Source organism: Passer montanus, unplaced genomic scaffold (genome assembly GCF_014805655.1).
Source record: "Passer montanus isolate IOZ18808 unplaced genomic scaffold, ASM1480565v1 scaffold175, whole genome shotgun sequence".
NCBI lineage: Eukaryota > Metazoa > Chordata > Aves > Passeriformes > Passeridae > Passer > Passer montanus.
Window position 1 is genome coordinate 57,109 of NW_024364826.1, and position 27,947 is coordinate 85,055.

The window sequence follows — 27,947 nt, forward strand, 5'->3', positions numbered from 1 at the left end:
TTTTGCTGTTGCACCAGTAACTTCAGCATTTATTTCATACTATTGTTAATGCTTGTTTATAGTATAAGGAATATATTTATGTAGGAAGTAAAGTAGATGAAAGCACAAGACATAAATATTTCTGTATATCTGCATACAAAAGAAAATATGTACAGCCACAGATAGTGGTTCTCTGCTGTGTCAGGGCAGAGCCACGTGAAGGACTGACACGTTCCCATTCTTCCTGCTGTGAATAGCTGCTGACTTCCATGGATGTACTCCCTACAGCCGGGACTGCTCCACTCTGCAGTATCCTGAGGTTGGACCAATACTCTTGTGGGGGAAGAATCCAGTGGCTTATTTCCCCAAGGATTTGGTGGGTCAGTGTGGAAGAATGTCAGTGACTAAGGGTATCACACCCAAAGGGCAAAGAGATAGAGAGCAGGAGCTTGCTTTTTTTTTTCCTTTACTCTCTCACTGGACTTGGATTTCACTCTTTTATTTTATCCTAAAGGCTCCGCTGCTCTCTTGTGGGCCCCATGAAGTCCTTCTCAGCCTACCCTACTCTCACTGCCTCCAGGATTTCAGAGGATTTTTGTCATGGCTGAATTTTGTCCAGCCTGGACAAATCAAGGATATATTTTCCTTCAGCAATCAGCTCAAAGTTGCAGACCTGTGTAAAAGAAAGATTAAAATTAGTTGCTCATTTCAGGGGATTGACCTGAAATCTTTCCACTTTTTTGTCACTCAGAGTGGATGATTCCTTGCTGAAAATTAAGTCTTTGGCAACAAAGGCAGTTATTGCTGAAAAGTTGTAACATTTTCCCTTGTGGGATGGTCCTATTGGAGACCCAGTACCTGTGCTAGAAGGCACAGGCAGGTGTGAGCCTTAGTTACTGTCAAACAAATGTTGCCTTTTTTCCCCCCAGGGAAAGTTTCTGTATTTATTCCTCAGAATACTAAGGCACTTGATGGCTGGACATCATTGGCAACCATAGGAAATATTTTAGAAGAAGATATCATCCCAAATGAAGTTTTGTCTTCTCAGAGAGCATTTTATTGGTGAGGAGAAACATTTGTGGGTTTCTTGCTTTTTGGGAGGTTTTTTTACGTTGTTATTTTCACTGGTGTGATTGTTGCTTTTCCTCCTACCATCTCTCCTCAAGTCTGTGTCTTTACAAGATAAATGATGTCTAGTCGAGGAAATGTCTTCTCTGAACAGTGCTGGGGTGCTGCTGCTGCCTTAGCTCCCAGGAGTGCAGAGGAGCGTTTTCATTTGCACACATATCTCTCGACAGTCCTCTCGCACTTTTTGCAGGTCACGTAGCAGCACCAGTGATATTTGCAGTGGCAACGCTCCACCACTTTGTCCATGTAGGGGTTGTAGCCTCTGCCACAGCACATCAGGTCGCAGCTGTCACTCCCATTGGAAGTCTTGTTGCACTGTCTGGAAGAAGGAAAATGCTGTGAGCAAGTGCAAATTCCTGCTGGGTTTCCCAAACCACTGCTGTGTGGCGTTGCTGGGCCTGACAGCTCTGCAAGGGTGAGGCCAGCACAGCCAACAGCCCCCTGTGCCTGCAAGGGTGCAGGGGGAGCCCTGGGCTGCAATCACACCACCTGCTATGGCACCCAAAATAACCTTAAACTCCTGTTCTGACTCTCAGTTTGGGCCTGGCAGCACCCAGGCTGCTTGTCTGCTGGCCCACACGAGCAGACAAGCAAAACTATTGGAGTACCTTCACAAGAAGAGTAAATCATTCTAAACAGTGTTCCCAGGCAGGCTCCAAAACTGTCTGAAAGGAGCTGGAAGAAGATGACATCCTAAAGAACAAACACTGGTATTTGTCCACCACTGCCTAACCTGAAAAGGGCAAAGGAGGAACCCTACAGCCAAATAGTATTTGAACAGTCTCCATGCCAAGGATCCCAGGCTGGGAAGAATCCTGAGCCATTGTGCAGCACTGATCCTGTCAGGGAAATCACAATCAGTGCTAGCAGGGCTGGACTGTGCACCTTTTTCCCTTTGATTTTCCCCCAACACGGCATGGGCAGCTGGGTGGTTGGCCCCAAAACACCTTGAGTCCTTACCCAGGAACAGCAAGTGTGGCAGGAGCACAGGGAAGGATGACAAGTCACCAAGAGTCACACAGACTTTCACAGCTCGTTTTGCTTCTGCTTTTTATTAAAGCAGACTCAGTGGGATAAATCAGCTATTGTGCTGGGTGCCCTCATTTTTTCTGCTTGCCAGTGAACGGTTTAAGTTTTTCAGAAGCAACTCCTTAACTGAGGAATCTCTTTCATTGATCCATTGATTACCATTTCATATACGTCCTCAAAAACCATCTATCCCATTTCCTAAAATACTCCAATATTCACTGGACGTGAAAGTGCACCAGACACTGAATTTTGAATGCAATGAACCATGTCCTAGAGACACCATTTTTCCACAGACAGTAAAGACTACCCAGGATGGAGGTGTTCCTGTTTGGTCAGATGCTTGGACTTTTTTTGGTGTGTAACCAACACCACAGGGCTGTGAATTTGATGGCATTTGAAACTACTGTAAGAAAGGTGGTTTAGTGAGTGGGTAATTGCTGACATCTCTCCTAAATCTTATTCCGTGTGGCTATTTTGTGGGTATTTTGGACAGAAACACTCTAAGGCTTCTTTGGGGCAGGAAGAGGAGAGAGAAGCATAAACTGGACCCTTGAGCTAAGCAACTGTTAATAGATTAAAACAAATCCATGACAATTATAGGAATTGCTCATGAGGTAATGCTTTAGGAGGAATTATGGGATTAGTGAAGTGTTGAGATTGTGTTCTTGCTCTTCTTTAAGTTTAGTGTGTAAAGGCCCCCAAACTCACTCTCATTCAGAGCGTATGTAAATATTTAAAAACCTTTTAAAGCCTCTACTGAAGCTGAAGTGGGCAGCCACACTGAATGTATTTGCCTAACGCTGAACCAAAGGCCTTGGTAGTGCCCCTGTGAACTGGGGCCCCTCCACAAGAAATCTCCAAATGACTCCTCATAAATGTGGAGTATTAATGTGTTAATAAATGCATTAAGTATTCAGAGCAAAGGTTCAAATATATACATGTGTTGACATTAGAAGAGGGGAGGGTATTTGTGAGCCTTACTCAGATTTGCTAGTGGATGGAAATGTTTCCTGGAGGTTCACCTAGGGAGGATGGGGAATCTGCAGAAGTGTGGCAAGGGATGTGCAGTGCATCCATGTCACTTCATGCTGGGAGCTCACTGAAATGGCCAAGAACAGGAATACGGGTCCACTCTGACTCCAGCTCACCACTGAGGACATTCACTCCCCAAATATATAAAGCACACAGCAGTGATATTTACCCCCTTCAAACAGAAAGCAAAACTCTTCTACCTGCTATACTGGGACCTGGGATTCTCTCTTTCCCTCCATCCACTCCTGTGGTTTGCCAAAAAAAAAAAAAAAAAAAAAAAAAAGAAAAATAAAAGGAAAAAAGAAAAAAGTGACTCTAATAGAAAATATGCCTTCCCATATACCTTCCCCATTGCCCACAGTCTGAAACAAAGAAAGGAAAAAAGAAAAATCTTATTAAATAAATCCTCAAACTTCCCTCATTTTGGTATCAGGAAATGGGGGCATTCAGAATGGGTGGGTTGCATAGCCAAAACAAAGTTTTGACCCTCTCATAAACCTGTGTCGGCTTTTAGAATTTACTGACAATGCAAGAGAGATTTTGTTTTCTGTTTAAAAGCATAGGCTTGGATATGAGTTAGATTCATTTTTCATTAAACAACATGAAGCAGGTAGTTTCTCAGCCAGTGGGGGAAGACAGAGAACTCCAAAGACTGGAGTTTACCCACAGAAGCAGCCCTGAACATCAGCTTTCAGAGTCTATAGTTGTGATCTCACCAGGCTCCCTGCTGATGGGTTAAGTTCAATCTCATTTGTTTTGGGCCTAGTCCAGCACAATTCCAGCAACTCAGAGAAATGCCCTCCTCCTGAGCCTTGGAGAGAAAACATGAAGGCAGGCGACGGCGTCATAACACAGCACTGTAACCTCTAGAAGCACTTGGAAGACTGTTGAGAAATTATGCTCCAGCTGTAATCCCAGCCAAAGTTCTGGCTCAATAACAGCTTTTACCATTGCCACAGTGCTTATTTCTTCTTTAGGAAGGGAGAAGGTCAGCAGTGTTGTCTAGACAAATCCCACTTGGGATGCCTGTCCAAAATGTCCCCTTTCCAGCCCTCATTTGCAGAAGCACTGCAATACATCATACAGCCTCATCTTGGGGGTGGCTCCTCAGCAGAGGTGAAGGACACCCCAGAACTTCTAAGAGTCTTCCCCCAGATGAGTAGAGATTTTAATTTTAAAAGTGGGAGATCATAAAATTATTTTGGTTGGAAAAGACCTCTAAGATTGATGAAATCCAACTTAGCAATGTCACACAACTTCACTGTGAATCCCTATTTACTCTGTCCCATCAGCAGATAGAATGATACGGGTTTTTTGTTTGGTTGCACAGCTGGAACCTGGGATCCAAATTGAGGCCAACTCTGTACTGCCACCCACAATTATGACGTATAATGGCAGGGATGTAACCTCACTCCATCAGTCCTATTGATAAGGACTTCTTAATGAGGATATCTAAAAAGTCATTCTGGGGCACAGCACTGCCTTCCTGGGCCAGCGCATCTCCCAGTGGATGAGGGAGATGCTGTTACAGGAGTAAAACATAAATCTAAGCACTTTCTGTAGTTCTTTTTCTCATACACTGCCAGCACCTGGGCTGTTGCATTAGGGATGATAGAAGGGATGTTCCTTCCTTAACATCTCATCCCCTTGGCTGTGTGATTCCCTCAGCCCTTTCTGACCACAGGGAAACCATCTGCCTTCATGAACTCCAGCAGTCCCAAATCCCAGAACACAGTACTGCTTTTTTTCTCTTTTAAATCAAATTCCTATTTATTTCTTTGATGTCCTTTGCTCTAGTAATGGAGCAGCATATAAAAGAAAGAAAGAGAAAAATAATTCAAATCCCTCAGGAGATATATAACACAATAGACATTCCTAAAAATATATCAAGGTCACAGCTTTATGTAAAATTTTCAGGGCAGAATCTTATCTACTTTTAAATTGCATTCTCATCCACAAGGAATGACTGGAGACTGACACTAAACAACTGTACGAGAAAGAGTTATCAGCATATGTCACTGAGGAGATGTCAAGAGAGATCCTGGAATTAGCCTGTATTTTCATTAATGAGAAGTTGAGAGTGAGCTTAAAAATTTGGGGATAATGCTAGGGAAGAAGGAGTTGAGGATATTTTGTGACAGTGAATTAAAATGCAAAGTAAGCAACACACTTTGAGAAAGATCCAGCTAAATGTGGAATGTTTCCAGGAGAGCCACAGGAGCAGCTCAGAAAATAGAAAACAATGAAGGAACCGATTTAAAAGAGAAGTATGTTAAAAGAGATGTCTTCCCCTCTATAAAAAACTATTGCTACAAGGGGAGAGAAAAAGTGTTATTTATATGCTAAGGAAAGAGGACAAGAAATTATTAGTTTTGTTTTAGGTTATGTTTAGTTAAATTTTGATTAAGAAAATCCTAACACTGAGGATAGTAAAACCCTGGATCAGATTGTTTAGGGAAACTGCTTTTAAGACCAGAGTAGAGAAACGTCTTCAGTAACAGCCTAGGTGGTGTCAGCTCAGTCTTGCTCCTGAAAAGATCAAGGTCCATGGAAAATCATTCCCAGGCCAAATTTTCTCCAACTCAAATGCCATTTGGTTGCAGAGGGACTAAATATGTTTAAGAGAGCTAGATTCATTATCCATTGCAATTTTTCTGTGTGAAATTACTGTTTTTACAAATAAATTTATTATTCACAAACCTCTTCAGCAAACTTTATGATCAAATCCAGGTCTCTCAAAGTAGAAAGAATTCAATCTTCCCCACACATTAACTAAGATAACAAAAAAATGCATAGCTGGCCAGCTACTTACTGAAATGGGCACTAGCTGCAATCATGTTGCCCTGAGAAAGAATGAATAACACCTAAATAAGGTGGGAGGAACAGAAAGTGAATGTTTTTCTGACTTTCATAAAATCATAGAATAGTTGGGGTTGGAAGGAACCTTAAAGGCCATCTAGTCCACCTGCCCCCCTGCCATGTACAAGGGTATCTTTAGCTAGAGCAGGTTTCCTCCAGTTCTTCTGGGACACTCACAAAAGCATTATTTGCTGTTTCTTATTCAGAATTTGTCAGATCTCATAAAAAAAAATGGTACTGCATCTGATAACTGTTCCAAAACTATCATTGAACACATTACAACTCACTCAAAGCTCATCTTATCCTGTGCCCTCACTAACAGAAACTAAAAGAAGCTGCAACAAAAAACAAACAGCAAATGCTGTTGTCTGCCCATAACTACTGCTCTTCCCCGGCTTCATATGAGTGCTTCTGCCAAAAAATTTAATTGCCTACATAAACAAAGAATCACAGAGTGGTTTGGGTTGGGAGGGAACTTTGGAGATCATAGCATCATGGAATAGAATCATTAAGGTCAGGAAAAGCCTCCAAGATCATAAAGTCCCTCCCTGGGCTCAATACCACCAAGTCCACTAAACCATATCACAAAGTGCCATGTTCACTCATTTTTTAAACACTTCCAAGGCCAGTGACTTCCCTGGGAAGCCTGTTTCAATGTTGAATGAATCTGTCACTGAAGAAAATGTTTTTAATCTCCCTCAGCCACTTGAAGCCATTTCCTTGTCCTATTGCTGGTTTTGTGGGAGAAGAGACCAACCACGGCCTGATTACAATCTCCTTTCAGGGATTTGTAGAGTGTGATAATGTCTCCCCTGAGCCTCCTCCTCTCCAGACTCAGCAATGCCAGTACTCTCAGTCACTCCTTGTATGACTGACATTCCAAACCCCTCAAACAGCCCTCCTCTGGATGTATTCCAGCACCTCAAAGTCTGCCTTGGAGTAAGGACAATAACACTAACAATGTACCCAAGGTGCAGCCTCACCTGTGCTTGGTACAGGGGGACAATGTAGTCCAAGACCAGCCTGTTCCAACCCACATGCCACGAGTAGGGACACTTTCCACTGGTTGTCCCAAGCCCCATCCAGTATGGCCTGGAACACATCCAGGGATGGGGCAGCCACAACTTCTCTAAAGAACCAGTTCCAGTGAACAGCCTCACAGGGAACAATTTCTTCCCAATATCCCATCTAACCCTGTTCTCTAGCAGTGGGAAGACATTCCCCCTTGTGCTATCACTCCAGGTATTTGTCCAAAGTCCCTCTCCAGTTCTCTTGGAGCCCCTAAAGGCACTGGAAGGGGCTTTAAGGTCTCCCCAGAGCCTTCTCTTCCACAGCCTGAACAATCCCCGTACACAATACAAAGCATATTTTTGGGGTAGCAGGAAAGAAGTGGCATCAAGGGCTGCCACTGAACACTGAAAACTGAGCAGCAGATGCATGCTCAGCCAACTTCATGTATATTCATATCCAAGAAAGCATACCAGCCTAAGACATTTGTGTCTAATATTTAATATTGGAGTAAAGAAAGGATATGTGAGCAAGGAGCAGCCATCAGAGAGTGGCCACATTTCTTGACACAGGGACCCAGCTGAGGAGTGGTGACTGATCAGCCCAGCTAGGCTGCAGCACACAGTTTGTTGCAGCCTGATTTCTGCAGCCTAAGATAACTCCTTCCCACATTTGGCTTGATTCCAAGACTGCTCTGGGAAAAATCACTAATAAACAGTTCTGTTATCTCTGCAAGGTTTCAGGGGCTGGATGCTTTTGCATGCATGGCAGAATTTCTCTTTCCTTGAATTCATTAGGGAGACTTAAATAGCCTTTGAAACATGATACATTGCACCCTGCTCATAAAGAAGATTCATATTTTTGCTTCTTTTCTCACAAAAGAGATCTCAATTTTATAATCTGACATTATTTTTCATTTACTCAAAGCTGGTAGTGATTTTTACAGGCAGGAGCAACTGAACTACTTAATTAAAGGATGAAAAAGTGCTTTTATCCAAGAAATCTCTGAGAAGGGGAATATTTACATTTCTTTCCCAGTGGCTGATTTGTTGTATTGAAAGTTTTACTTGCAGCTTAACAGAGCAGCTTCTTTAGACTTTTCTCCAGACCATTTTTAATTGGTTATGAAAGTCTGATGGTGGTATATAAGCAGAGTTTGGCTGGAGTCAGTGTGGCAGTAATTCTTGTTTGCAGGACACTTGGATACTGGTTGCAAAAATCAGCTCCACAATCAGCTTTTCAGCACTTCAAAGAGGCCTTAAACCTCAGGTTTGAGTTTAGTTCCATGACTTTGAAATCTGGACATATCCTGAACACTTGGAGGCATGCAGATTTCTAAACCATTTCTAAATTCCAACAAGCTAAGAATGTCCAAAGTGTCTTAGAAAATGTTTCAGGCATGTTCTGAAGAAGGCTTTGAAATCCTTTCAGGAAAGAGCTCTTAAAGGGCTTTTGAGTAATCAGGGGCTCATTTTCTGAGTGGATTTTCATATAGTTCATCTACAAAGTAATTCCTTTGCCTGCCTGAAAAACACACAATAATTGTACATAACACGATCCCTCACATTAGAGGGATCACCAATTAGATTATCCTTTCCACCCACCTGGCAGTGCAGGATTGTTTCCTACAGCATACAGAGAACTCCAACACATCCAAGGTGTTGCAACTTAACCATCAACCTCCATCCTGTTTCCAGCACGCTACGAGCAAGAACCAGACCTTGGGGAGAGGCAGGAGGAAAAGGACTTTCCCTGGATATGCTGCAAAACTGCTCATTTTTTGTCACAAAAATGCATCAATATGAATATTTTAATCTAGGGACAGGAAAAGGGGGTGTTAGTGGCAGATCCCTTTGGAGGCAGAAAGTAGGGCTGGAAAATACTGAAGATGCCCAGATCAAAGTCTCCTGAACTGTGGACACAGGAGACTGCACTATACAGCCCACGCATGGACTGACCTCTGTACCTAGAAAAAGGCCAGAAAGGATATGGGAAGGTGGCTGAAGACAGAGTAGACCAAATGAGGGACCACAACAACAACAAAAAAACCCCACCTTTTTTACTTCATTGGCATGACTGGCCTTAAAAACTAGACTACTTGGAAACAGTGGGATTTACCTTCAGAAAATTTTTATGTACATAAAGATAAAATGTTCAAATGCCTCCAGGACATGTCTCATTTAATAAAAACATGCTTGAGCTATTCCCATGTGAACATTTTTACATCATTCTGAAGTATAAACCACATTTTGTCATGTCCTCTCTCTAACAGCATTCCTTTTGTGCTCCTTCTACCTTATCCCTGTAATTAGACATTATCTCTGCAGCCCTGTGGCAGACTGGAGCAGAGGCACCACATTTAAAATGCATTTAGGTGCCCTCTTCATGAGAGAAAAATTACAAAGAGAAAAAGGCATCCATAGGAGGAGGAGACTAGAGAAGATCTCCCTTTCCTTGCTCCCCCCAGGAAGCATGGACCAATCTTCAAACACACTGTTTTTATTTTACATCTATTTCCTCTAGTAATTTAGTTCAGGAAAGGAGTTGCTACGGCTTGTATAACACATGCCAATTTTGAAACACCTTCTCAAGAGGCTGCAGATGGACTGTAATGAAAACAAGCCCAATCACACATGACCTTAAAACTTGGCCTGAGTGATGCCTGAAGCTCAGCACAGGGCTATCTCACCCTCCTTCCCTCCCAAGGCCATCACCATCTTGCACATCTGACAGTGAGGAGTATTTTTGTCAAGTTCCTTTTCAAAGTCATCCCCTCCCGCCTTAATATCTTGGTCTTCTAAATCCTCACTCAATCTCACTTCCTGTGGACCCTTGGCTGGCAGGTCCACAACCATGGCTGTCATCCAGCTCAGGATAAACGGACGCCTGCAATACACATTTTCCTTTCCTCAGAAGGAAAAAAAATATCATTCAGGACCTTGACATATATTTCATCCCTAGATGGGATAAAAAGTTGAAATCTGCTGTAAAATAAGATTAGATGAAGAAGTCACTCCTCCCTGTCCCTTGAAAGGATTTCAGCTCATGGAAAATGTTTTACTTGGCAAATCTGTAATGAATTCAACTTTGTTTTGACAAAACCTGTTCATTTAATGCAAATAATCTTCACCAATTTTTTTCCTTGCAAAACAGAAAGGCAGAACAAAGAGGTCATTTTCAAGGCACAAATATATCGACATCCATGCAAATCCACAAAAACTTCACTTCCACTAAGATGCCATTTTCTTTCAGAAACCTGTTTCAACACATGCTTTTTCCTAGCTATTCTTAGTGAGTTATAGACATCTTCACTTGATAATTAATGCTACACTGCTGAACTGGTGACAAAGCTCAGCCTGGTGTTCCCACCACAGAGCTGTCAGATACATGCTGTTGTAGAGCAGTCCAGGCATTGATGTCAGAGGATACAGGACGTTAACTGGGGACAAAAAAAGACAGTCTTGTCTCATTCAGCTGCCTTTCTACTGATCAGTTCCACCAGTTACATGCTGATGCAGAATCACAGAATCATGTAGGCTGTAAAAGCCCTCTAAAATCATCAAGTCCACAGCACTGCCAAGCCCACCACTACCCCATGTCCCCAGCTGCCACCATCCCACATGCATATATGGTTTATCTTGTCTGCATTTGGGTCATTTCATTTCAGCAAAATCTTCTCTCCATTGAATCATAATGGTCCAATACAAGTATGTCCACTACATTAAAAGGAAGGCATCACAAAATAGGCCAGGCACATACTCCTTGCCACTTGCTGAGCCTCCACTGTGAAATAACAGAAGGAGCAAAGAAGGATTATGAGAACTATCTAAAGAAAGGTAAATCAGCAAGAGAGGCTGAAATCCAGCCATTGCAGCCACCTAACAAAAAATTAGGAAAATTATGGAAACATAACACTTTTTTGGCTGTTGATGGTTCAGCTCTAGAGAGATCAGATGGGTCTGCCCACCTAGAGATGCTCACATTGTTGAAATGTTGAATGTTTGTCTTGGAGGAAATAAAACAGATGGTGGGAAGAGAAAGGCATGTGTGCTACCTGTGAAAGGGGATAGTATGCTGCCCAGTGGAGGCTGGGCTTGGCCATAATGGCCTGAAATCCCCAATATTAATGCAATAAAGAAATTCCTCTGCAGAGTCATAAGCAATACAAACACATCTAGACGTTTCATATGCAGTAGAAAAAAAATTAAATATCATCTTTGCAGTTTCGGGCTGGTTTTTTTAAGGCAGTCTAGGAATACTAGTTCTAACTGGGCTAACATTTAACATTAACATTTGCCTAATTAAGGGAGCCTTAGAGTAACAACTCTTGTAATCAGCAGTGACTGCAAGAAATTACTGAGACTCAACACAGCACAAAGCAGCTACTTGGTCCTTACAAGTTCTCATGGAGGTAAGCTGCCCAGGGAATTTTGAAATGTATCTTGTGCCTGACTGTGTAATGGAAAATAAGTCAGCAAGCCCTGTCTTGGCCACAGCCATCATTAACAGGGCTAGGAATTGGTAAACCATACTGTATGTTAGAGATGTGCTTTACCTGCATGTATATGTCACCTCCTTGATTGCCCCTTATTCATACATGTTCCCCTCTTGCCCTTTCCTCTTTGGGTCAGAGTACAGTGAGTACCCACTGCAGAATTCCTCACCTGTCCTGGGTCCCGTGTGACCCCACTTTTTCATTCTTCATGCAGAAATCGGGTGAGCTCTGCAGGTAAATCAGCTCTGTCTCTTTAACTGGCCTGATATCAATATCCTTTGGCACAAGGTATTTGCGTGTGCCCATGGGCCGGTGAACAACCTTGGTGGCAGACAAGTATTTGGTTTTGAGGTCCAGTGCAATGTCTCGCAGTTCTTGAAGGCCCTTCCAACAGGTCTTGATAGAGCATGACCCAGAAACTCCATGGCACTTACATTTCATTTCAAGAGAGGCTTTCAAGACCTGCAAAAAGGAATGCAGGAGTTAGGAAATGCCCTTCTCTTACAGCAAAACATCCCACAAGCTTGCTAGTGAAGGCACTTCCTTAGCAGGAACTGCTATAGAAAAGTACTACTGTTCTCATTTCTGCACAGGCAGTCTAGTGTAGCTACTTTGAAAGCAAATGAGATCCTACAGCTCTTTGGTGATCACTATCAGTCCAGGACTACTTTCACAAGAGCTCCTTTGCAGCCAGAAGACAGAAAACTATTTTGAATTTTGATTATATATCTATATTGGGCTGCATTTTCACCCTCCAAATTCCTAAGGAGGTGAATATAAAAACATTCCATGAATAGATAAATAACATCAATTTCAACCTCCAGCAGCTTTGGGCTTTGGTAAGAGAGATGTCATGGCTTTGTTGAATTCAGTACACTCTCACCCTGCCTTTCTGCTGGTCATGGGGCCAAAACAGCCTTTTACTTTGATTCTGCACAATTCTCATTTCAGTGGGACATGGCAGGATGCTGCCAGGAAGGGCTAAATGCACCAGCCATGGCAACGCAGTGTCCCAGACAAAAATGTGCCCTTTGCAATTGAAACAAAAAATCAAGACAATACAAAAATAAAATAAAATTAAAAAAAAACCCAAAACCTCAAACCCCAAGCAAACAAACCAAATAGCGTGGGAATAGTAGGGGGAAAAAAAAAAGAGCCAGAGAGGGAAACTTCAGCATGGTTGTGCTCTGCAAAGGTGGACAATGAGCTCAGCATGCTCCAAGTTTGTCTGCACAGGCAGTCCTGGAAAGACCAAGCTGTGCAGCAGGAGCAGTCCATGGAACCACTGGAACCTCAGAGATGGGTGCAGGGGTCAGTTTTATAGCTCCCCCCCCCATCAATTTCTTCAGCTGTATGGACAGCTGCTATAGGGATTTGCACATCAGTGCACACCAGGCACTGCACATGGTAAATATTATCCCTTCACTGGATGCAAGCTGTTAAAAGCAGCTTGTGCCAGACATGAAAATAATCACTAGCATAGCAGTTTAAAAAGGAAAAAAATCCTCCCTCCTGCCTGCAGGGATGGCTGGAGGCAACTGCTGCTGGATGCATCTGGCAGATGATAATCCTCCACATTCACACAGCACTTCACCCCACAATGCCCTTGGCAGAGCACGATGGGACCCATCCCCACCACATCTCCTGGGGCAGGCAGAGCCAGAGCCAGCACTGACTGTGCAACAGGGGGCAATGAGACATCCCACCCACGGTTAAACAGGGCTAATAATGGCATTTGGGACTCCCTGAGTCACAGGGTGAGTTACACAGCTACAATTTTCAGAGGAATCTTTGAGAAACCTGCTCCTTTCTCTAGCTGATAGAGACACTGAACCTCACCAAGTGACCAACACTACAGATGATTGTACAAGTACAATAACTCTTGTGGATTTGTTACCTGTCTCCCTACTTCACTGTTGTGCAGATGCATCAGTTTATTGGCTTGTGATCCTGATTTTTTCATCTTCATGGGAGCATCTGAAAATTTGGACCCCATGATAAGACCATAGTTGAGGTTGTCTGCACATCCTCCCCATCGATACCCAGGTCCAGGTGTCTCACCTGGGATGGGACCACAGGAACAGCCAGGGAGGTCCCCGGTGGTGCAGGCTCTGGCAATGGTGTGGCTGATGGCAGCAGCAGAGAGGGCATATACAAATGCTGACTCCCTTGTGCCTGAAAGAGACAAGAACTCCAGCTTAGCCTGCTGGGCCAGATAAACATTCCCCAAAAAGAGACTCACACAGTCTGTGTCCCACAGAGCAGCCAGCACACCAACTCACTGCAGCTAAGATGTCCTATGGCACCACTGATTTGGAGCACATCTAAGTGACATCTTCAATGTAAGACAACACCCCAGCAGGGCAAGGAGTCACATGGATTTAGGCATCTTGTTCATTGTGGTGTGATTTGCTCTTGGAGCATGTGTTGGAGCATGACTTCCAGTGGGATGAGCAGACCAGAATGGTGGTCTGCTTTGTAAGAGTTGTGGTGGACAAGGCCTTGGATCCAAGAGCCTCTGGGCATGACTGGCACCATAATGATGAATGTGGCCTCAGAGAGCAGGAAAAGTGGGCTTTGCAGTCCCTCCATGGCCTCCCAGGAGCAAGACCCTTCCTATCTCCACCACATACACACACATACACAGAGGCTGACTCTACTGACTCCAGTCCCAGCTGAGCCAGCAGTGCTGTTTTACCTCTATCCAAGTCCAGCAGGTAGTTAGGAGCCAGCTCTATTGAGGAGCAGTTCCACCGCATGTCTGAGAAAGTTTTACGGCAGGTCTTTATCACTTCCCTTGCTGCCTGAATAATGGTCTGCATTAGCTCCAGGTTGCTGCGGCACAGCTGCACCTGAGAAACCACCAGGCCTTCAAGCTGCTTGCAGTGCTGGGTTTGATTCAGGGCCAGAGCCAAAGATGTCTTGGACAGAGCTCTGAGGAGACAAGCACATGCAAAAAAGCATTAAAACACAGTCTAGTCAGCTACATTCACCTGACTTAATTAAAGCTTTCTGTAAATAGGTGCTTAGATAAAGCTGGTGAGAAAGATGAACAACTGTGAAGAGTGATTTATCTCATATAAGTAGGTGTTTAATGTTGGTGGGAAGAAACACCCTTTAGCAGTGTGCAATTCTCTCCATTATTGAGGGGAGGCTGCACAAAGCTCCAGGGGTATATGTCAAGTCAACCGGATGTGTAAATCCTGTGGGGAAGGTTGTTTGCTGAAGAATGAAGAGCACAGACCTCCCAACAGAGTAAAAAATGACCCATCAGTTCCATGATAAAAGAAATCTGGATCCTCCAAGACTGTGGCATTTGGGAAAGAAAGCAACGTTGGTGTTATCAGTATTTTGTACTCAGCATCTGTCTCACACACTCTCAAAGGATTATGCTAAATGTCATGTAATTAATTATGGAGAAAATCCCCTGCAAGGCCTAGCGAAAAATCATCAAATTTGCAAAACATATGCTTTCACTTAGAGTTAATGCCAAGGGCCTCTACTGATTTAATCACTGTTGCAGATAGATAAGTCTGTTTCTCTAGACTCCAAAAACCATAGTGCTAAAGCTCAGTGGGAGTACGTGCAGAGAGAGCACCACAGTCAAATCTGAGAAGGGATCCATGAATACCACCACATATGTTACCAAGGAAGAGAAGAACAACATCCCACGGTGGTGGTTGTTCTACTGTCCAATTGCCAACTTTTCCAGGTTAAAAAAAGAACAAATGCTGACATGCATCTTACAGGGCCGTACTCTTCTTCCCTGAGCACCCACTATGATCAGCAGAAGCCAAGCGCGTAACTCTCTTTGTATCTTTTTGGCTCTCTTAGGGTAGTCATAAAGTTATTCATTCCCATAAAACAACTTTCTAGCAGGCTGAATCAATAATCTGATGGCATCTGATCATGGCAAAACAACTTTAACACATATTTCCTTCTGTGCTTGTTAAATGTATTGGCTTTCAGATTCATCCCAAGACATCTTGGTTAGTTTAGCTTATTAGCAAACACATTGTGGGGTGCATTTCACTTTATTACTGTAACATCCACATTCTTCAGAAGTTAAATGAGATGGAAACAGAGCTAAAATTGAGCCCTAATGAAAACTGGAGCTATTAAATCCTTGCTGGGGATGAATAGGCCTACACTGACAAATTCCCAGGTGACTGGGAGTTTGGCATTTCTGGCACCAGATAAACAGTGGCAAACTTGGAAGGGAAACCACCGTTCTGAAAGCTATACAAATATATACTTCATACACACATTTAACAGGTCCATTAAACACACTGCAAGCAGAAGTCATTGCTAGCGAATTTCAAGAGAAAGGAAAAAGTGGTGGACTTGGCAGTGTTAAGTTATTAGTTGGACTCAAAGATCACAGAGGTCTTTTCCAACCTATATGATTCTATGATTTAATAATCAGAAATTCTGTCCTGCAGTTCATCTCGTTCCCATCCACGCTGGTGTTCATACAATGTTCCTTGTTTGGAGAGGGGTCCCTCCAGAAGGCAACTCATCCTGCCTCAGATGCGAACCTGAGCTGGTGGAGAAAAAACTTGTTGGTGATATATTGGGTGTTCAGGTGTCTGAGAGAGATCATGTCCTCGAAGGTAGAGACATGAGTCTCTGAATAGTATGACTGCCACCTGACTGCAAACCTCTACAGTGTGGACCTCACAGTAGTCCTTTGGGATCCTTCTTTAGCTCATGGAAAGCAAAAAGCCACATCTAGGAAGCAGTTAGCCTTTTGTGCTTTTGAGACCTATTGTAAGATACCATCATGACTTAGAAGTGCTCATTTTCTGCTCTACATAGGAAATCCAGACACTGAGAAGGGACACAGACATCTGAATGGTATAAGCACAGAGCTTGAATGAGATATGAGCACTTGACACCAGGAATCTGTGAAAAGTTATCCCAGAAAACCTATCAGCAACTCCCAGGAATGAGCTAAAACACAAATCAGGCAAGAGGCCAAAGCAGCTCGTCAGTATTAGAGTATAAATGATAAAAACTCCAGCACAGCACGTCCCAGCAGGAAGGGAAACAGGCAGGGTGTGGCAGGAGCAGTGAGAGAACTTCACAGCCTGAGCTTCAGGCAAACGAGGAACATTCCAAGTGTCTGAGAGAGGCTGTACTAAGAGGCAGCAGCTCAGTTTTCTAATCAGAAGTGTTGGGTGGCACTTGAGAGGCCTTGGAATGTTGGCTGGCCCTCCAGAAGGATGCATATATCTCCTAGGTCCTACACTACATTTTCTGATCCTTTAGAGAGCTCTTCAGCCTCTTTAAAGGAAGGCTACATTGAGGCACCCCTATCTCACTGTTACAGACAAGTCATGAATAGCACATCTACAGGTAGGGATGAAAGCAGAATTCAGACTGAAACTCATCCTCAGTGTGAAAAAACAGGCTGTGATGCAAGGAGACACTATTACAGATGGCTTGAAGTGATCACCCTTAGAGAAGCAGTTTTATAGTGCAACAAGAAAACCATTTACATGGAAGAGGGAAAATACCTTCTGATTGGTGAGAACTCAGTAAATGGCAGCAATGGCTGTTTCTCATAGAATGAGCTTAGCTCCAGGAAGCCTACCAAGAATAAAAGTGCAAGATGCAGGAAGGTGTTTTCTGAGCATCTCCCAGGCCTAAACTTCACGTCTTTGCTTATGAGAACCTATAATTGGAAACATCTCCAAGCATCGGGAGGAAAAATTAAAAGGTAATGGAGATGGAAAAGAAAACTCAGTTACTGTAGTCACTTGCTGAGACTGAAAAGTGCATTTATAAATCACAGATCAGGAATTTGAGAAGCCTATTAGGTAATCCATTCCATACCCTGACAACCTAGGTTTGCCCAGTCTCTGTCCCACATTTAGGAATATCTTCTTCACTCCATGTCACTCTAAACCCTCCCTGTGGAAATGCACCACCCCTCCCTGCTTTCTAAATTCTGGCTGCATCAGGGGATGGATACCCACTGCCTGCAATGACATTATTGGGAAACAACATCCATTTGTGGAAAGAAAAACCTCCCCCGGGAGAGGCTTGTCCATGGTAGGATTTGGTGGTGAGTCTCTGGCCTGTCTTCATGCAGCCTCCACTGATCATCAGCACTGGGAGGGAAACTGGAGCCAATGGGGCACAGCCAGCCTTAAAATCCAGCCCTCAAGGGCATAATTAGAAGAACATCCTTCATGCCTCAACCTGGGAAAAAAATCCCTGACAAACATCTTTCTGAGGGTTCACTCTCTTCATCTGAAAAGAGGATTTTACCTGCTTACTGGTTTTCGCTGTTTCCTTCTGATAACATCCCCACTTAATTCTCCTGCCCCATCCTTCATTCCCCAGAAAACCAAGGGGTGGTTGTTTCACGTTTTTTAAAAATATACATATTTGATCCATCCCTTTAAATAAACAGGGCCTAAACCAAACATGTCCTGATCTATATATAACACAGCAGGTCCTTCAGTTGAAGTTCTGGATACTGACAGAAAACCATGAACACAATTACAGAAGAAATATGTATAGATGGATCATGACATTGGAAAACATTAGTGCTCTGCAGTGTTAGGTCCTTTGAGAGGTTTGGGCCCATTCCTGCATGTCGGGGCCCCATGAGAAGACTATTCACAGAAAGTGCAGGTTAGGAAGAAGCACCTTCAGATGTTAGCAGATATCAATGAAAGTCATATATTATTTGGTTTACAAGGTACCCTGTGAGTAGGACACTGCTCCTGGTCAAGCCAAAGGGAGAAAAACTCCTTCAACTGAGCAGCAAAACATTGGTGTCCTTTAAAATACCTTTGAAGGGTGGAAGAATCTCTCTGAAGGCATCTTCCTACCCTCCCTTGTGTGACATTATCTGTGAAAGTCTCACAAAGGGACTGCTGGTGAAACCGTGAACTTTAACTCCAAATTACAAGCTTTGCTTTCTGGAAAGGCATTTTTTTAATGCCTGTGCCTGAACTCCTTAATATTGCAGGGATGTGGGTGACACAAAAAGATTTAAACAAAATTATATGGCTGTGGAGAGTGAAGTATGTGGTAAACGTTAATATAGAGAGGAAGAGATTGAGGGTTCTTTTTGTATTTTATCTCATTTAAGGTTTTTAATCTGCAGAAGCCTCATTTTCTCAGGTTTTCATCTGGAAAAGGCTTGCAGGAGTGTTACAATAATGTTGTCTAAACTCCTGGTAGTCAAAGGCAGCCCATGCTCCTGCCACCCCACTCTGCCCTGCATCAGTTCCAGTCTGGAGACCAGAAGTCCTGGGAAAGATACCACATCCCCTGGTAAATGCTTCCCCTGGTTCTGCAAGGGCTTTTCAAACAGACAAGTAGGATTTGTGTGACAAAAAAGAAAAAAAAAAAAAAGAAAGAGGAAGAGGGAGAGGGAGAGTAGTGGGGGGAGGGGGAAACCAACTCTGAACTAAAAGCTTAAAATAACAGCTGTTTTCAGATATGGTGCCAAATTCAGTGCTGGCAGCAGTGGGCACAAGGCTGTTGACTTCATGCCCAAGCTTGAACGAAGTCAATGCCAGCAGTGAGTTGGCTCACTGAGTGCCGGGGAAGGCCATGGAGCTTTGTCAACTTTTCCTGAGCTGCCTATGGAGCGAAGAGCAAACTTCAAAGGCATGGTACTCCCCTTTCCTCACCCCCAGCCCACTCCCCTCCTGCCATCCCCATCCTGCAGTTCTTTCACAGCAGCTCATCTAGCCAGGCAGACAGTCTCCTCACAGGCGCCCCACTCTGCCCTGCATCAGCTCCAGTCTGGAGACCAGAAGTCCTGGGAAAGATACCACATCCCCTGGTAAATGCTTCCCCTGGTTCTGCAAGGGCTTTTCAAACAGTCAAGTAGGATTTGTGTGATTTAAAGAAAAAAAAGAAAGAAAGAAGAGGAAGAGGGAGAGTAGTGTGTGTGGGGGGGGGAACCAACTCTGAACTAAAAGCTTAAAATAAGAGCTGTTTTCAGATATGGTGCCAAATTCAGTGCTGGCAGCAGTGGGCACAAGGCTGTTGACTTCATGCCCAAGCTTGAACGAAGTCAATGCCAGCAGTGAGTTGGCTCACTGAGTGCCGGGGAAGGCCATGGAGCTTTGTCAACTTTTCCTGAGCTGCCTATGGAGCGAAGAGCAAACTTCAAAGGCATGGTACTCCCCTTTCCTCACCCCCAGCCCACTCCCCTCCTGCCATCCCCATCCTGCAGTTCTTTCACAGCAGCTCATCTAGCCAGGCAGACAGTCTCCTCACAGGCGCCCGTGTCTCCACGTCCCACCTCCCTCCCACACTTATTGAAGGAGAGAAGCAGGAGCTGCCAGGAAGCACAAAATCTTTCCATTTTCTCCCCTGCCTTTTGCTGGCTGCAGAAGGGCTGCTCAAGGTTGGTGGGCTGGGGGACATCCTATGTTCACCAAAAGGTGTGGTTAAGCTACCTTTTGCTTCTGAAGGGCTGCAATTTAACCACAGGAGTTGTGCTGCAAGAGCTGGGGATGGAGCTCAGCTGGGGATTACTCCAGAAGACATGAGACATAATTGGGTCACCACAATGGGGACAGGCAGAGACTTCCTGAAGTGTCCAAGCTTCACCTAAAAATTATGGTATTCCTAAAGCCAGTACTTGCCGTCCTGGGCAAATTCTGGAAGCCATGAAAAAAAAAAAAAAAACCAAACCCCAACCAACCAACCAACCAACCAACCAACCAAAACAAACAAAAAACCCAAAAAACTCCACAAAAAAAAAAGACACAAAAAATCCCCCAAAACAAAACAAACCAGCAGAAATCACCTGCTGTGTTTGGCTTATTTACAACCACATTGAAGGAGACATTCGATACAGAGGGACAGAGGAGATGCCAATCCCTCTGTGGAAGCAGAAGTGCCTCAGAAGCTACTCTGGACATCCCAACATCTGCACACCTTTGGGGCATGCACATCTGGCTGCAGCTCCCTCTAATGCTCATCTGTTTTTCAGTTCTACCCAAGTAAGTTGCTCCAGCACCTGCTTGGTCAAAGCCAAACTCTCCTGGGAAAGCTAAATGGATTGCAAAAGCAGATGGGGAAGGTGATGGAATTACTAGATGCATTGGCACTAAGACATATCTCATGGAATCCAATGGCTGCCTCACCTTCCCAGACACTGTGACAAAACAACACTGGGCACCACAAAATGATATAACCTCCCCACATACCTTCTTTGCTCCAAGGATGAGAAAATGTTTGCAAAAATAAGAAGCAGGGTCTCATATACATTGATAAGAAAGGCTGCATCTCCACAACAGTCCTGATCCAGCAAAGATCTGGAGCCATACTCTGGCTTTACACCTGAGTAGCTCTCTGGAGCTTAGATGAAAGAGCACAAGACATGAAATTTCACCAGCAAGAGAAATGTATACAAGAGCAAGAGCATGTGTACAAGATGCTGACTGTCTGCACACCATGCTGGATGTTTGGTGGGGCCCAGCACCAACTTCCAACAGACGGGGATTTGGACCACAGAACTCACAAAAATAAGCCAAGCAAAATAAAATAAAGTAAATAATTTCTTTTTTTTTTTACATTCTCCCTGCTTTTACTAATTTTCAGGGCATATTTGTGTTACTCAGAAGTAAATGGCTGAAAATTGTGTTTTTCTTCTGCCCCTCCCCCTGCAATTACATCACACACTGAATCAAAATTAAATTTCCTATCACCTTTTTTATCAGTCACTCCCTCATCTCCAGGCTGGTGAAACCCACCTCCTTATCTCTCCCTTCCCCTCCCAAATCCTCTTTGAAGCCTGCCTCTGGGCACAATGTGTACAAAAATGATGCAGTGGGTGGACCAGTGAGAAAATGCCACAACTGAAAACATCACATAGCACTTTCCTCCTTCTTCATCCTGTTCTTTTTCCCCACCTCTCTGTTCATGAGCAAGAGAAGGAAGGAGCAGATTTCAATTGTACGGCACCCAGAGCTGGGAGAAGCAGGTCTGAGATATTACTCAGTGTTTGGTACTCTCTTTGCCAAGAACTTATCCATGTAATTTCTGAGGACAGTCTCTGAGCCCCAAGAAAAAAAGAGTGATGGGGAGTGAGAAAAATTAGCCTGTGTTTCCATAGGAAAATAAGGGTGGGGAAATGAGGAGAAGCAGCAAACAAAAGAAAAATCAAACATAATTTTGTGAATTTCCAGCTGCCAGCATCCCAGTTGCAAAGTGCTGTGGATAGAGAGTGCAGGTCTCTGCCAGGTTTTAAACAGGTGTGAGGGGAGCTCAGTGCTGCATCTGCATGCCATTCATGCTTCAAATACCACTTTAATCCCAGCTTTCATCTTTCCCACTCACTTTTTGATAGGGCGGATATGTCTGCTGGGAAGTAGAGGAGCAGCAACTGTGGTGTCCTGCGTCCAACTACTTCTCACCCCCCTCATCCCCAAAAGCAACCCTTGCAGCTTAACCACTTAGCAGTCAAAAGGCTGCTTTTGACAGCAAAGCTATTAGGGACCTTTCCCTGCCTCCCAGCATTTTTCACGTCTGTGGCTTGTCACCATACTATCAGGTTCCTTCTGGAGCTCATCCCACCCCTGCCCTTCGAAAGAACCCAAGCCCTTCACCCATGATTGAGTATCTTGACTAAGTGGGACACCAATGCCAAGCATATGGACAAGTCCCTCCAGTCAGTCATGGTTCTACACATAAAAGCCCTGCTGAATCAGGGCACCACAAAACAGCTTTGTTTCTGTGCTGCATAGAAATAAACATTGCAAAGGAGTCCCATGGACCTGTTGCTAAATGTCCTTCAGGAAGGAGATGCCTGCCTTTCCTGGTGCTGGATATAGGCAGAGCTGAGAGCCCAAATACTGGAGGAAGTTGGCAGAAAGAAACAGCTGGGTTATGTAATTGAGCTCTTACTAACTACTACAACAAGGTGTAAACCCAAGGCAGTGAAAAGCAAACCAGATCCTTACTCTCCTCTACTTCCAAGATGGTCCTTAGAGTATGGAGACAGCAGATGAAAGATTATGGAATGGTTTGGGTAGGAAGGAACCTTAAAAATCATCTATTCCTATCTTCCTGTCATAGGCAAGCATGCCACCTTGAAAGATGCCCTAAAGCAGGTGACTATTCCTCCCACCTGACCAGATGCATTTAAACACCCTATGGAGAGATTCACTTTGTTTCTCTTTATAGATATAAAAGGCGGATGTGTGGTTTCCAGCAGCTCCCTGCGGTACACAGCATCACCAGAGGCTATCACTTACATTTCTGTTGGATGTCCTGTTTGGAGAAGATGAATCGCCATCTGGAAGATCCTCTCTTCCCTGACTGCATGATGGGGAGTAAAAACATTCCAGTGGGATACCTTAATTTTCAGACATCCAAATTTAAGCCTCTATAAAAGGTGGCATGAGTAGAGCTTCAAGTGACAATGATTGGAACAGCAGGATGGCAATTAGACATAGCATGAAGTCTGTGGCAGAAGGAGCAGCAAAACAGGAACCTCTTGTCCAAGTTTCACCACCTATCCCAAAGATCCTTGCTTCAGCACACTACAGATTCTTCCTGACATTGCATATTATTGTGCCTTTTTTCCCACCAAAGATGCTCGTTTGAGGCAAACCCATATTCCCTTACTTATTTTGTGCCCAGCTCCAAACCCAAGTGAAAAAGACAGATCACTTATCAAGGTTGTGAAACCAGATTGGCTTTGGAGTGGCCTGTTTGTTTATTTTGCAGCAAGCAACTAACTGATTGCTTGTTTAAGCAAAGAAATGAGATGGTGATGTTTTCACTTCAAGGAAACTCAATCCTTACTTGACCATAGTCCCTGGTATTTCTTCACCCTCCTCACCCCTTCCTCACCTCATTTTTAACACCCTTCACAAAATCCAAAGGTTAAAAGGTCCAGAAAAACACCATGTTATCTGTCAAGCATCCCTTGTGGTTAGAGATGGGCAGCATTATCTCATCTGCCATCCCTACTGCTCTCAGCTCCTACTCAGCACAACCAGTGGTCCTGGTGGGAGAGTTTCCCAGCATAGCAGGAGCCCATGCTAGAAGCTTTATTAAGTGGCTCATGTGAGCATTCAAGTGTGTGCCTTTCTTCCCTTGGTATCAACGAGGAGAAAAAAACCCAAATGAGCCTAAATCATGCATATTTTAGAAAGAAGACGGAGACATTGTTAGCATAAGCCCCTAGTACACACACTTGAAATCAATCAATGCCTGGAGAATTGCAGTGCTGCTGCTCTTTAAACAGTTTACAGCATGCTTCAAGCAGCAGTTGTACAAACAGGTAAGAGACCAGCAATTTCTACAAAAACATTAAAAATGCAGAGATAGAGCCAGATACTTACATCCATTTTATCCCATAGCAAAGCCCTGTCTGCAGAATCAACAACAGAAAACCAGCTAAGAAAAATCGCAGACTTGGCTTCATTTTCTCCACTTTCTCCTGCTAGCCAAAGGAAATCAGCTTCTCCAAAAAATATTTTTTTTTAAAAAAGGAGTTTTCTTAATATTTTGTGCAGTGTATTTTCCTTCAGTTTGGGTATTGCTCGTTCTTGGAGACGATCAACCTGAAAGGAGAAAGAGAAAGAGCCGTAGCTACGGTTAACTCTGAAGTTTAGCGAGTCACTGCGAGAGAGAAATCTATTATCCAAATTGCAAAGGAGTGGCTTATGAATCAGGAAAAGGTTTGGATTATCCCTTCTCAGTCCTCTCCCTTGCCAAGCCTTGATACAACCTTTCGAGTCAACAGACAGACAAACCGTATGGGTTGAATTACACAGAGTTATGGTCTGATTGTGTGTTTCCATTTAACCCTGCACATGGCAAGACTTCATTTGCTGCTTCACTTTAGTGAGTTTTTTTCCTCCCCCTCTCCAAAAAGTTTGTGCAACTGCTTAGGAAGAAGAAGAAAAAAAAAAAAGACAGATCTTTAGATTAGCTCAGATCTTCAGCTATTCATCTCTCCAGATTTCTTTTTCCTTTCTTTTTGTGCAGAGAAGACAAATAACAAAAACTGCATTTCCCTGCTTAATGCAGGTGCCCTTGCCCTGCAGATGTTTCTCTCTGATCTGTTACAATAAATGTGTTTTGCTCTTTACATTTTGCTTTTCTTCTCACCTCATTAACTCTGCCTCTCACTTCTTCCAAGTCCTTGGCACCTGGAGCTCACGGAAAAGGCTGCAACTTTGTAAACATAAAATCCCATTTTTGTCTCCAGGGAGCAGCCTGGAGGAGACAAAAAAGCTCTCAAGGATACCCCTACATCCCTTTTCTTTTTGTTGTTTTTTTTCCTTTTCAGGCCAAACAGATAAACAAACCAGATGCAGGACTTAAATCCTTGGAGAGGTCCTCTCTGTCTCCAGGGCATGGCTTGCTTATTTTAGCAGCAGTATTAATAGCAGTAAATGGGTTTCCCTTCAGTTATTCACTTCAGACGCTGCTCCAGGCTGCTTTTTGTGGTCTTTGCAGTGGTTTCCCATCCCATGAGAAAGACAACAGTAAAATAAACAGAAAAACCTGCCCACCACATTGCATCTCTGGAGGCTCACAACTCATTGCACAGCACACTGGCATACCCACACTGTCACTGTTCATCCCCCATAACACCCCCTCAAAGAGGTTTGGGAAGGGACTGGGAATGGCTGGAGCAGTCAGCTTCACTTTGGGAAACCTCTTACCCTGGGAAAAGGGTATCCTACCTGATCTCCAGCTCTGGATCTGCCCAGCTGCAGCTTTCTGCCTAAATATTCCCATTTGGGGAGCAATTGGGTTGGGGGGAATTAATATTTCTGAGTGTCTTCTCTGCCATCTGCAGCATATTTTTCTATTCAGGCTGCTTTTTGGCTGTCCCAACCCCAGTGCCTGGTGTAAAGGGTTTCTAGAGAATTGCTGTTATTACAAAGGATTTTAATAACCTCTAGGGGCAAGTTCCTGGCTCCCTTGAAGTCCAAGACAAAACTGACTGCCTACAAGGGAGGCAGGATTTCATTGTCATGGATTGTTTTTCTTTAATGCCCACTTGGATTTGGGTTTGATGCATCCCTTGAAAGCAGTGCTCCCATGAGCATCCAGGCATACATGCTTCTTGTTTCAGAGTATTTCTATATATTTTACTCTTTGGGAGCCCTTTTCTTCCCACTGCTCTACAAGCACACTGAAAACCTTCAGCCTTTAATCCTGCCCATGCCTTTCAGTGTCTATTTCGATATTTCAGACCCCTTATCTCACCCCTGTGAACTGCTGGACTACACAAGAATTGGGTGTAAAATGTCTCAGATGGTCTAAAACACTCTCACTAAACCTGACCAGCCAACACCATTCTCTAGTCTCCCCCCGCCCCCCGCCTTGAAAAAGTCACAGTTTGGGATTTTTTCAGTCCCTGGAGTAGAAGGGAAATGATCTAATTCCTCCATACCTACCCAAAGAACTGCAAGCTTTGCATGCAATTGCACCCCTTTTATTTGGAGAGGTAATAATGCATTTTTCCACTCAGTCCAACACAGATTACACTTGCAAGAGCAATTTGCAAGGAGACAGGCAGGACACACTTTGGGGCAGATGAGATGTTTACAGCTCTGGTGAGCTCTGGGTCACTGATCAAACCAACAGCAAGTGGCCTGTGGACTCCTAAAAACAGGAGCTGCTTTTAACTCAAAGCTCTCTTTTCTCTTTCACCTCAAGGCTGTTTGCAGTCAGCCACACTCTGGCACACAGAAAACACTCCCATCAGACACTTCCAAGACAATTTGAACTGTACATAGAAGTGTGAGTATTCAGCTCACATCTTCCCAGTTTTCCAATCCAGGAAACAAAGACATCCACCTGACTCTGCTGCCAGCCTGCAGCTCTCTCCAAAAAACACAGTATCCTGGTTTAGGGGTAGCACATCCCCAGATGACCTGCAGTGAGGAGTGGGAGCAGAGAAAAGGAATAGAGGGTGGTGGAGCTGATTCCAGCTGCCGGGTCTCACCACTCCCTTGCTGCCTTCTGGGTCTTCCTTCTTCCCTGCAGCCCCTGGGTGTCCCCACTGCCCTGCAGCCTCTCCGACTCCTCTCTCCTTGCATTGCCCTGCACATTTGCAGCTCCATGTCCCCCCTCTGCCATCAGCCCCTGGGTCTCCAGTGTCCCTTCCAGCTCTTGGGTGCCTGCTCTCCCCTGCAGCTCGTCGGGCACGGGTCTCTCCACCCTTTGAGTCTCACTCTCCCCGGGTCCTGCCCTGCTCCTGCACTCACACTTCACCTTGCCGAGTGTCAGGTCTCTTGATTCAGCCTCCGAGTCTCCTCCTTCCTTGTTTTCCCCCGGGTATCCCCTCTCCCTTGCAGTCTCCAAGCCTCCCCTCTCCCTCGCATTCCCTCAGTTCTCCCTGCCCCATGCATCCTCCCTTTTCCTTGCAATTCTCCGTGTTTCTCTTCTTGCTCGCAGTCTCCAAGCCGCCTCTCTCTCTGGCATCTCCTCGGTCTGCTTTGCAGCCTCTAAGAATCCTCTCTCCGTCGAACACCCCAGCGTCTCCCTACTCCCATCCATCCTCCGGGATACATTCCCCTCTCCTTGGAATTCCTTCCACGCCTCGCAAACCCCACTTCTTGGCCAGCCCCGCACCTTCGGCGTTCCGAGGGGCTCCACGGAGCCGCTGTCCCCTTCCCACCTCTCCCGACAGCGGCTCGCACCCGCTGCGGTCCGCGCTTACCTCCGCCCGGGCCGGGCTGCGCGGGGAGCGGGGCCGCTCTGCCGGGGAGGCCCCCGGAGCCGCCTTATATGCGGCCCCCTCTGCTTTGATATGCGGAGTGATGTCAGCTCGGATTAGCATAACAAAAGGCTCCGCGGCCCGAGGATGCCCCCGCGGGCAGGCGCGGGCCCCGCGGGGCTCCGTGCATCCCGCGCCGCTCCCCATCGCGGCACAGCCCTCGGCAGCGGGGCCCGGCGGGACTCGGCGGTGTCCTTCTAATGAGAGGTTAATGATTAACAGTGATTAGCGACAGAAACAGCGAGCCGGTGTTTCCGCGGGAGCGCCCGGCGCTCGGAGCCGAGCGAGCGCTGCCCCGGGAAGGGACAGGGACACTCACCGCGCTCTGCCAGGGAGATCTGGCTCCTCTGAGAGGGTAGGGCACTGCCCGGGGAGTCCCTGCTCAGGTCGGAGCTCAGCACGTCCCGCTGTCAGCCCGCGGGTTCCGCAGCCTCTCCTCTGATCCGTCTGTAATCGGCGGAAAGAGGTGTTGAGGTCTGGTTTTTGCTTTCAGGTCAGCTCTTGCTTTCAACTCCTTCGGGCTGGAGGCTTGGTGATTGCCTGCTAAAGAAAGAGAAAGAGGAAGGAAAATATAATGGAGAAAGGAGAAGGAGAAAGGAGAAGGAGAAAGGAGAAGGAGAAAGGAGAAGGAGAAAAGAAAAATGGAGAAGAGAACATCAAAAGAATAAAAGCAAAAATGAAAAATAA

The 27,947-nt window shown here is 44.8% G+C and overlaps 1 protein-coding gene across 5 annotated transcripts; it reads right to left on the bottom strand.

Annotated features, from left to right (window-relative positions):
- WNT11 (Wnt family member 11) lies at positions 1-27,841 on the bottom strand. Of its 5 annotated transcripts, XM_039704462.1 has the most exons (8): positions 27,580-27,841; positions 27,204-27,457; positions 23,863-24,084; positions 14,229-14,464; positions 13,592-13,705; positions 13,428-13,507; positions 11,700-11,992; positions 1-1,426 (listed from the first exon to the last, which is right to left on the bottom strand). In XM_039704462.1, the coding sequence occupies exons 3-8, from the start codon at positions 23,943-23,945 to the stop codon at positions 1,252-1,254; spliced, it is 981 nt and encodes a 326-aa protein (XP_039560396.1). In that variant the 5' UTR covers positions 23,946-24,084; positions 27,204-27,457; positions 27,580-27,841; the 3' UTR covers positions 1-1,251. The 5 variants fall into 5 exon arrangements, with proteins under 5 accessions (XP_039560396.1, XP_039560392.1, XP_039560393.1 ...); XM_039704458.1 differs by having other exon boundaries at positions 13,428-13,705; XM_039704459.1 differs by having other exon boundaries at positions 13,428-13,705; positions 27,116-27,457.
- Between the last annotated feature and the right edge of the window lie 106 nt (positions 27,842-27,947).

Coding starts and splice junctions, on each gene's coding strand:
- WNT11 (XM_039704460.1), bottom strand. CDS start 23,945: ATGAAGCCAAGTCTGCGATTTTTCTTAGCTGGTTTTCTGTTGTTGATT. Junction 14,465..23,862: donor TGCTATGGGATAAAATGGAT/GTAAGTATCTGG, acceptor TTGTCTCCTCAG/AGCTCTGTCCAAGACATCTT. Junction 1,427..11,699: donor TCACACGGGACCCAGGACAG/GTGAGGAATTCT, acceptor TCCTTCTTCCAG/ACAGTGCAACAAGACTTCCA.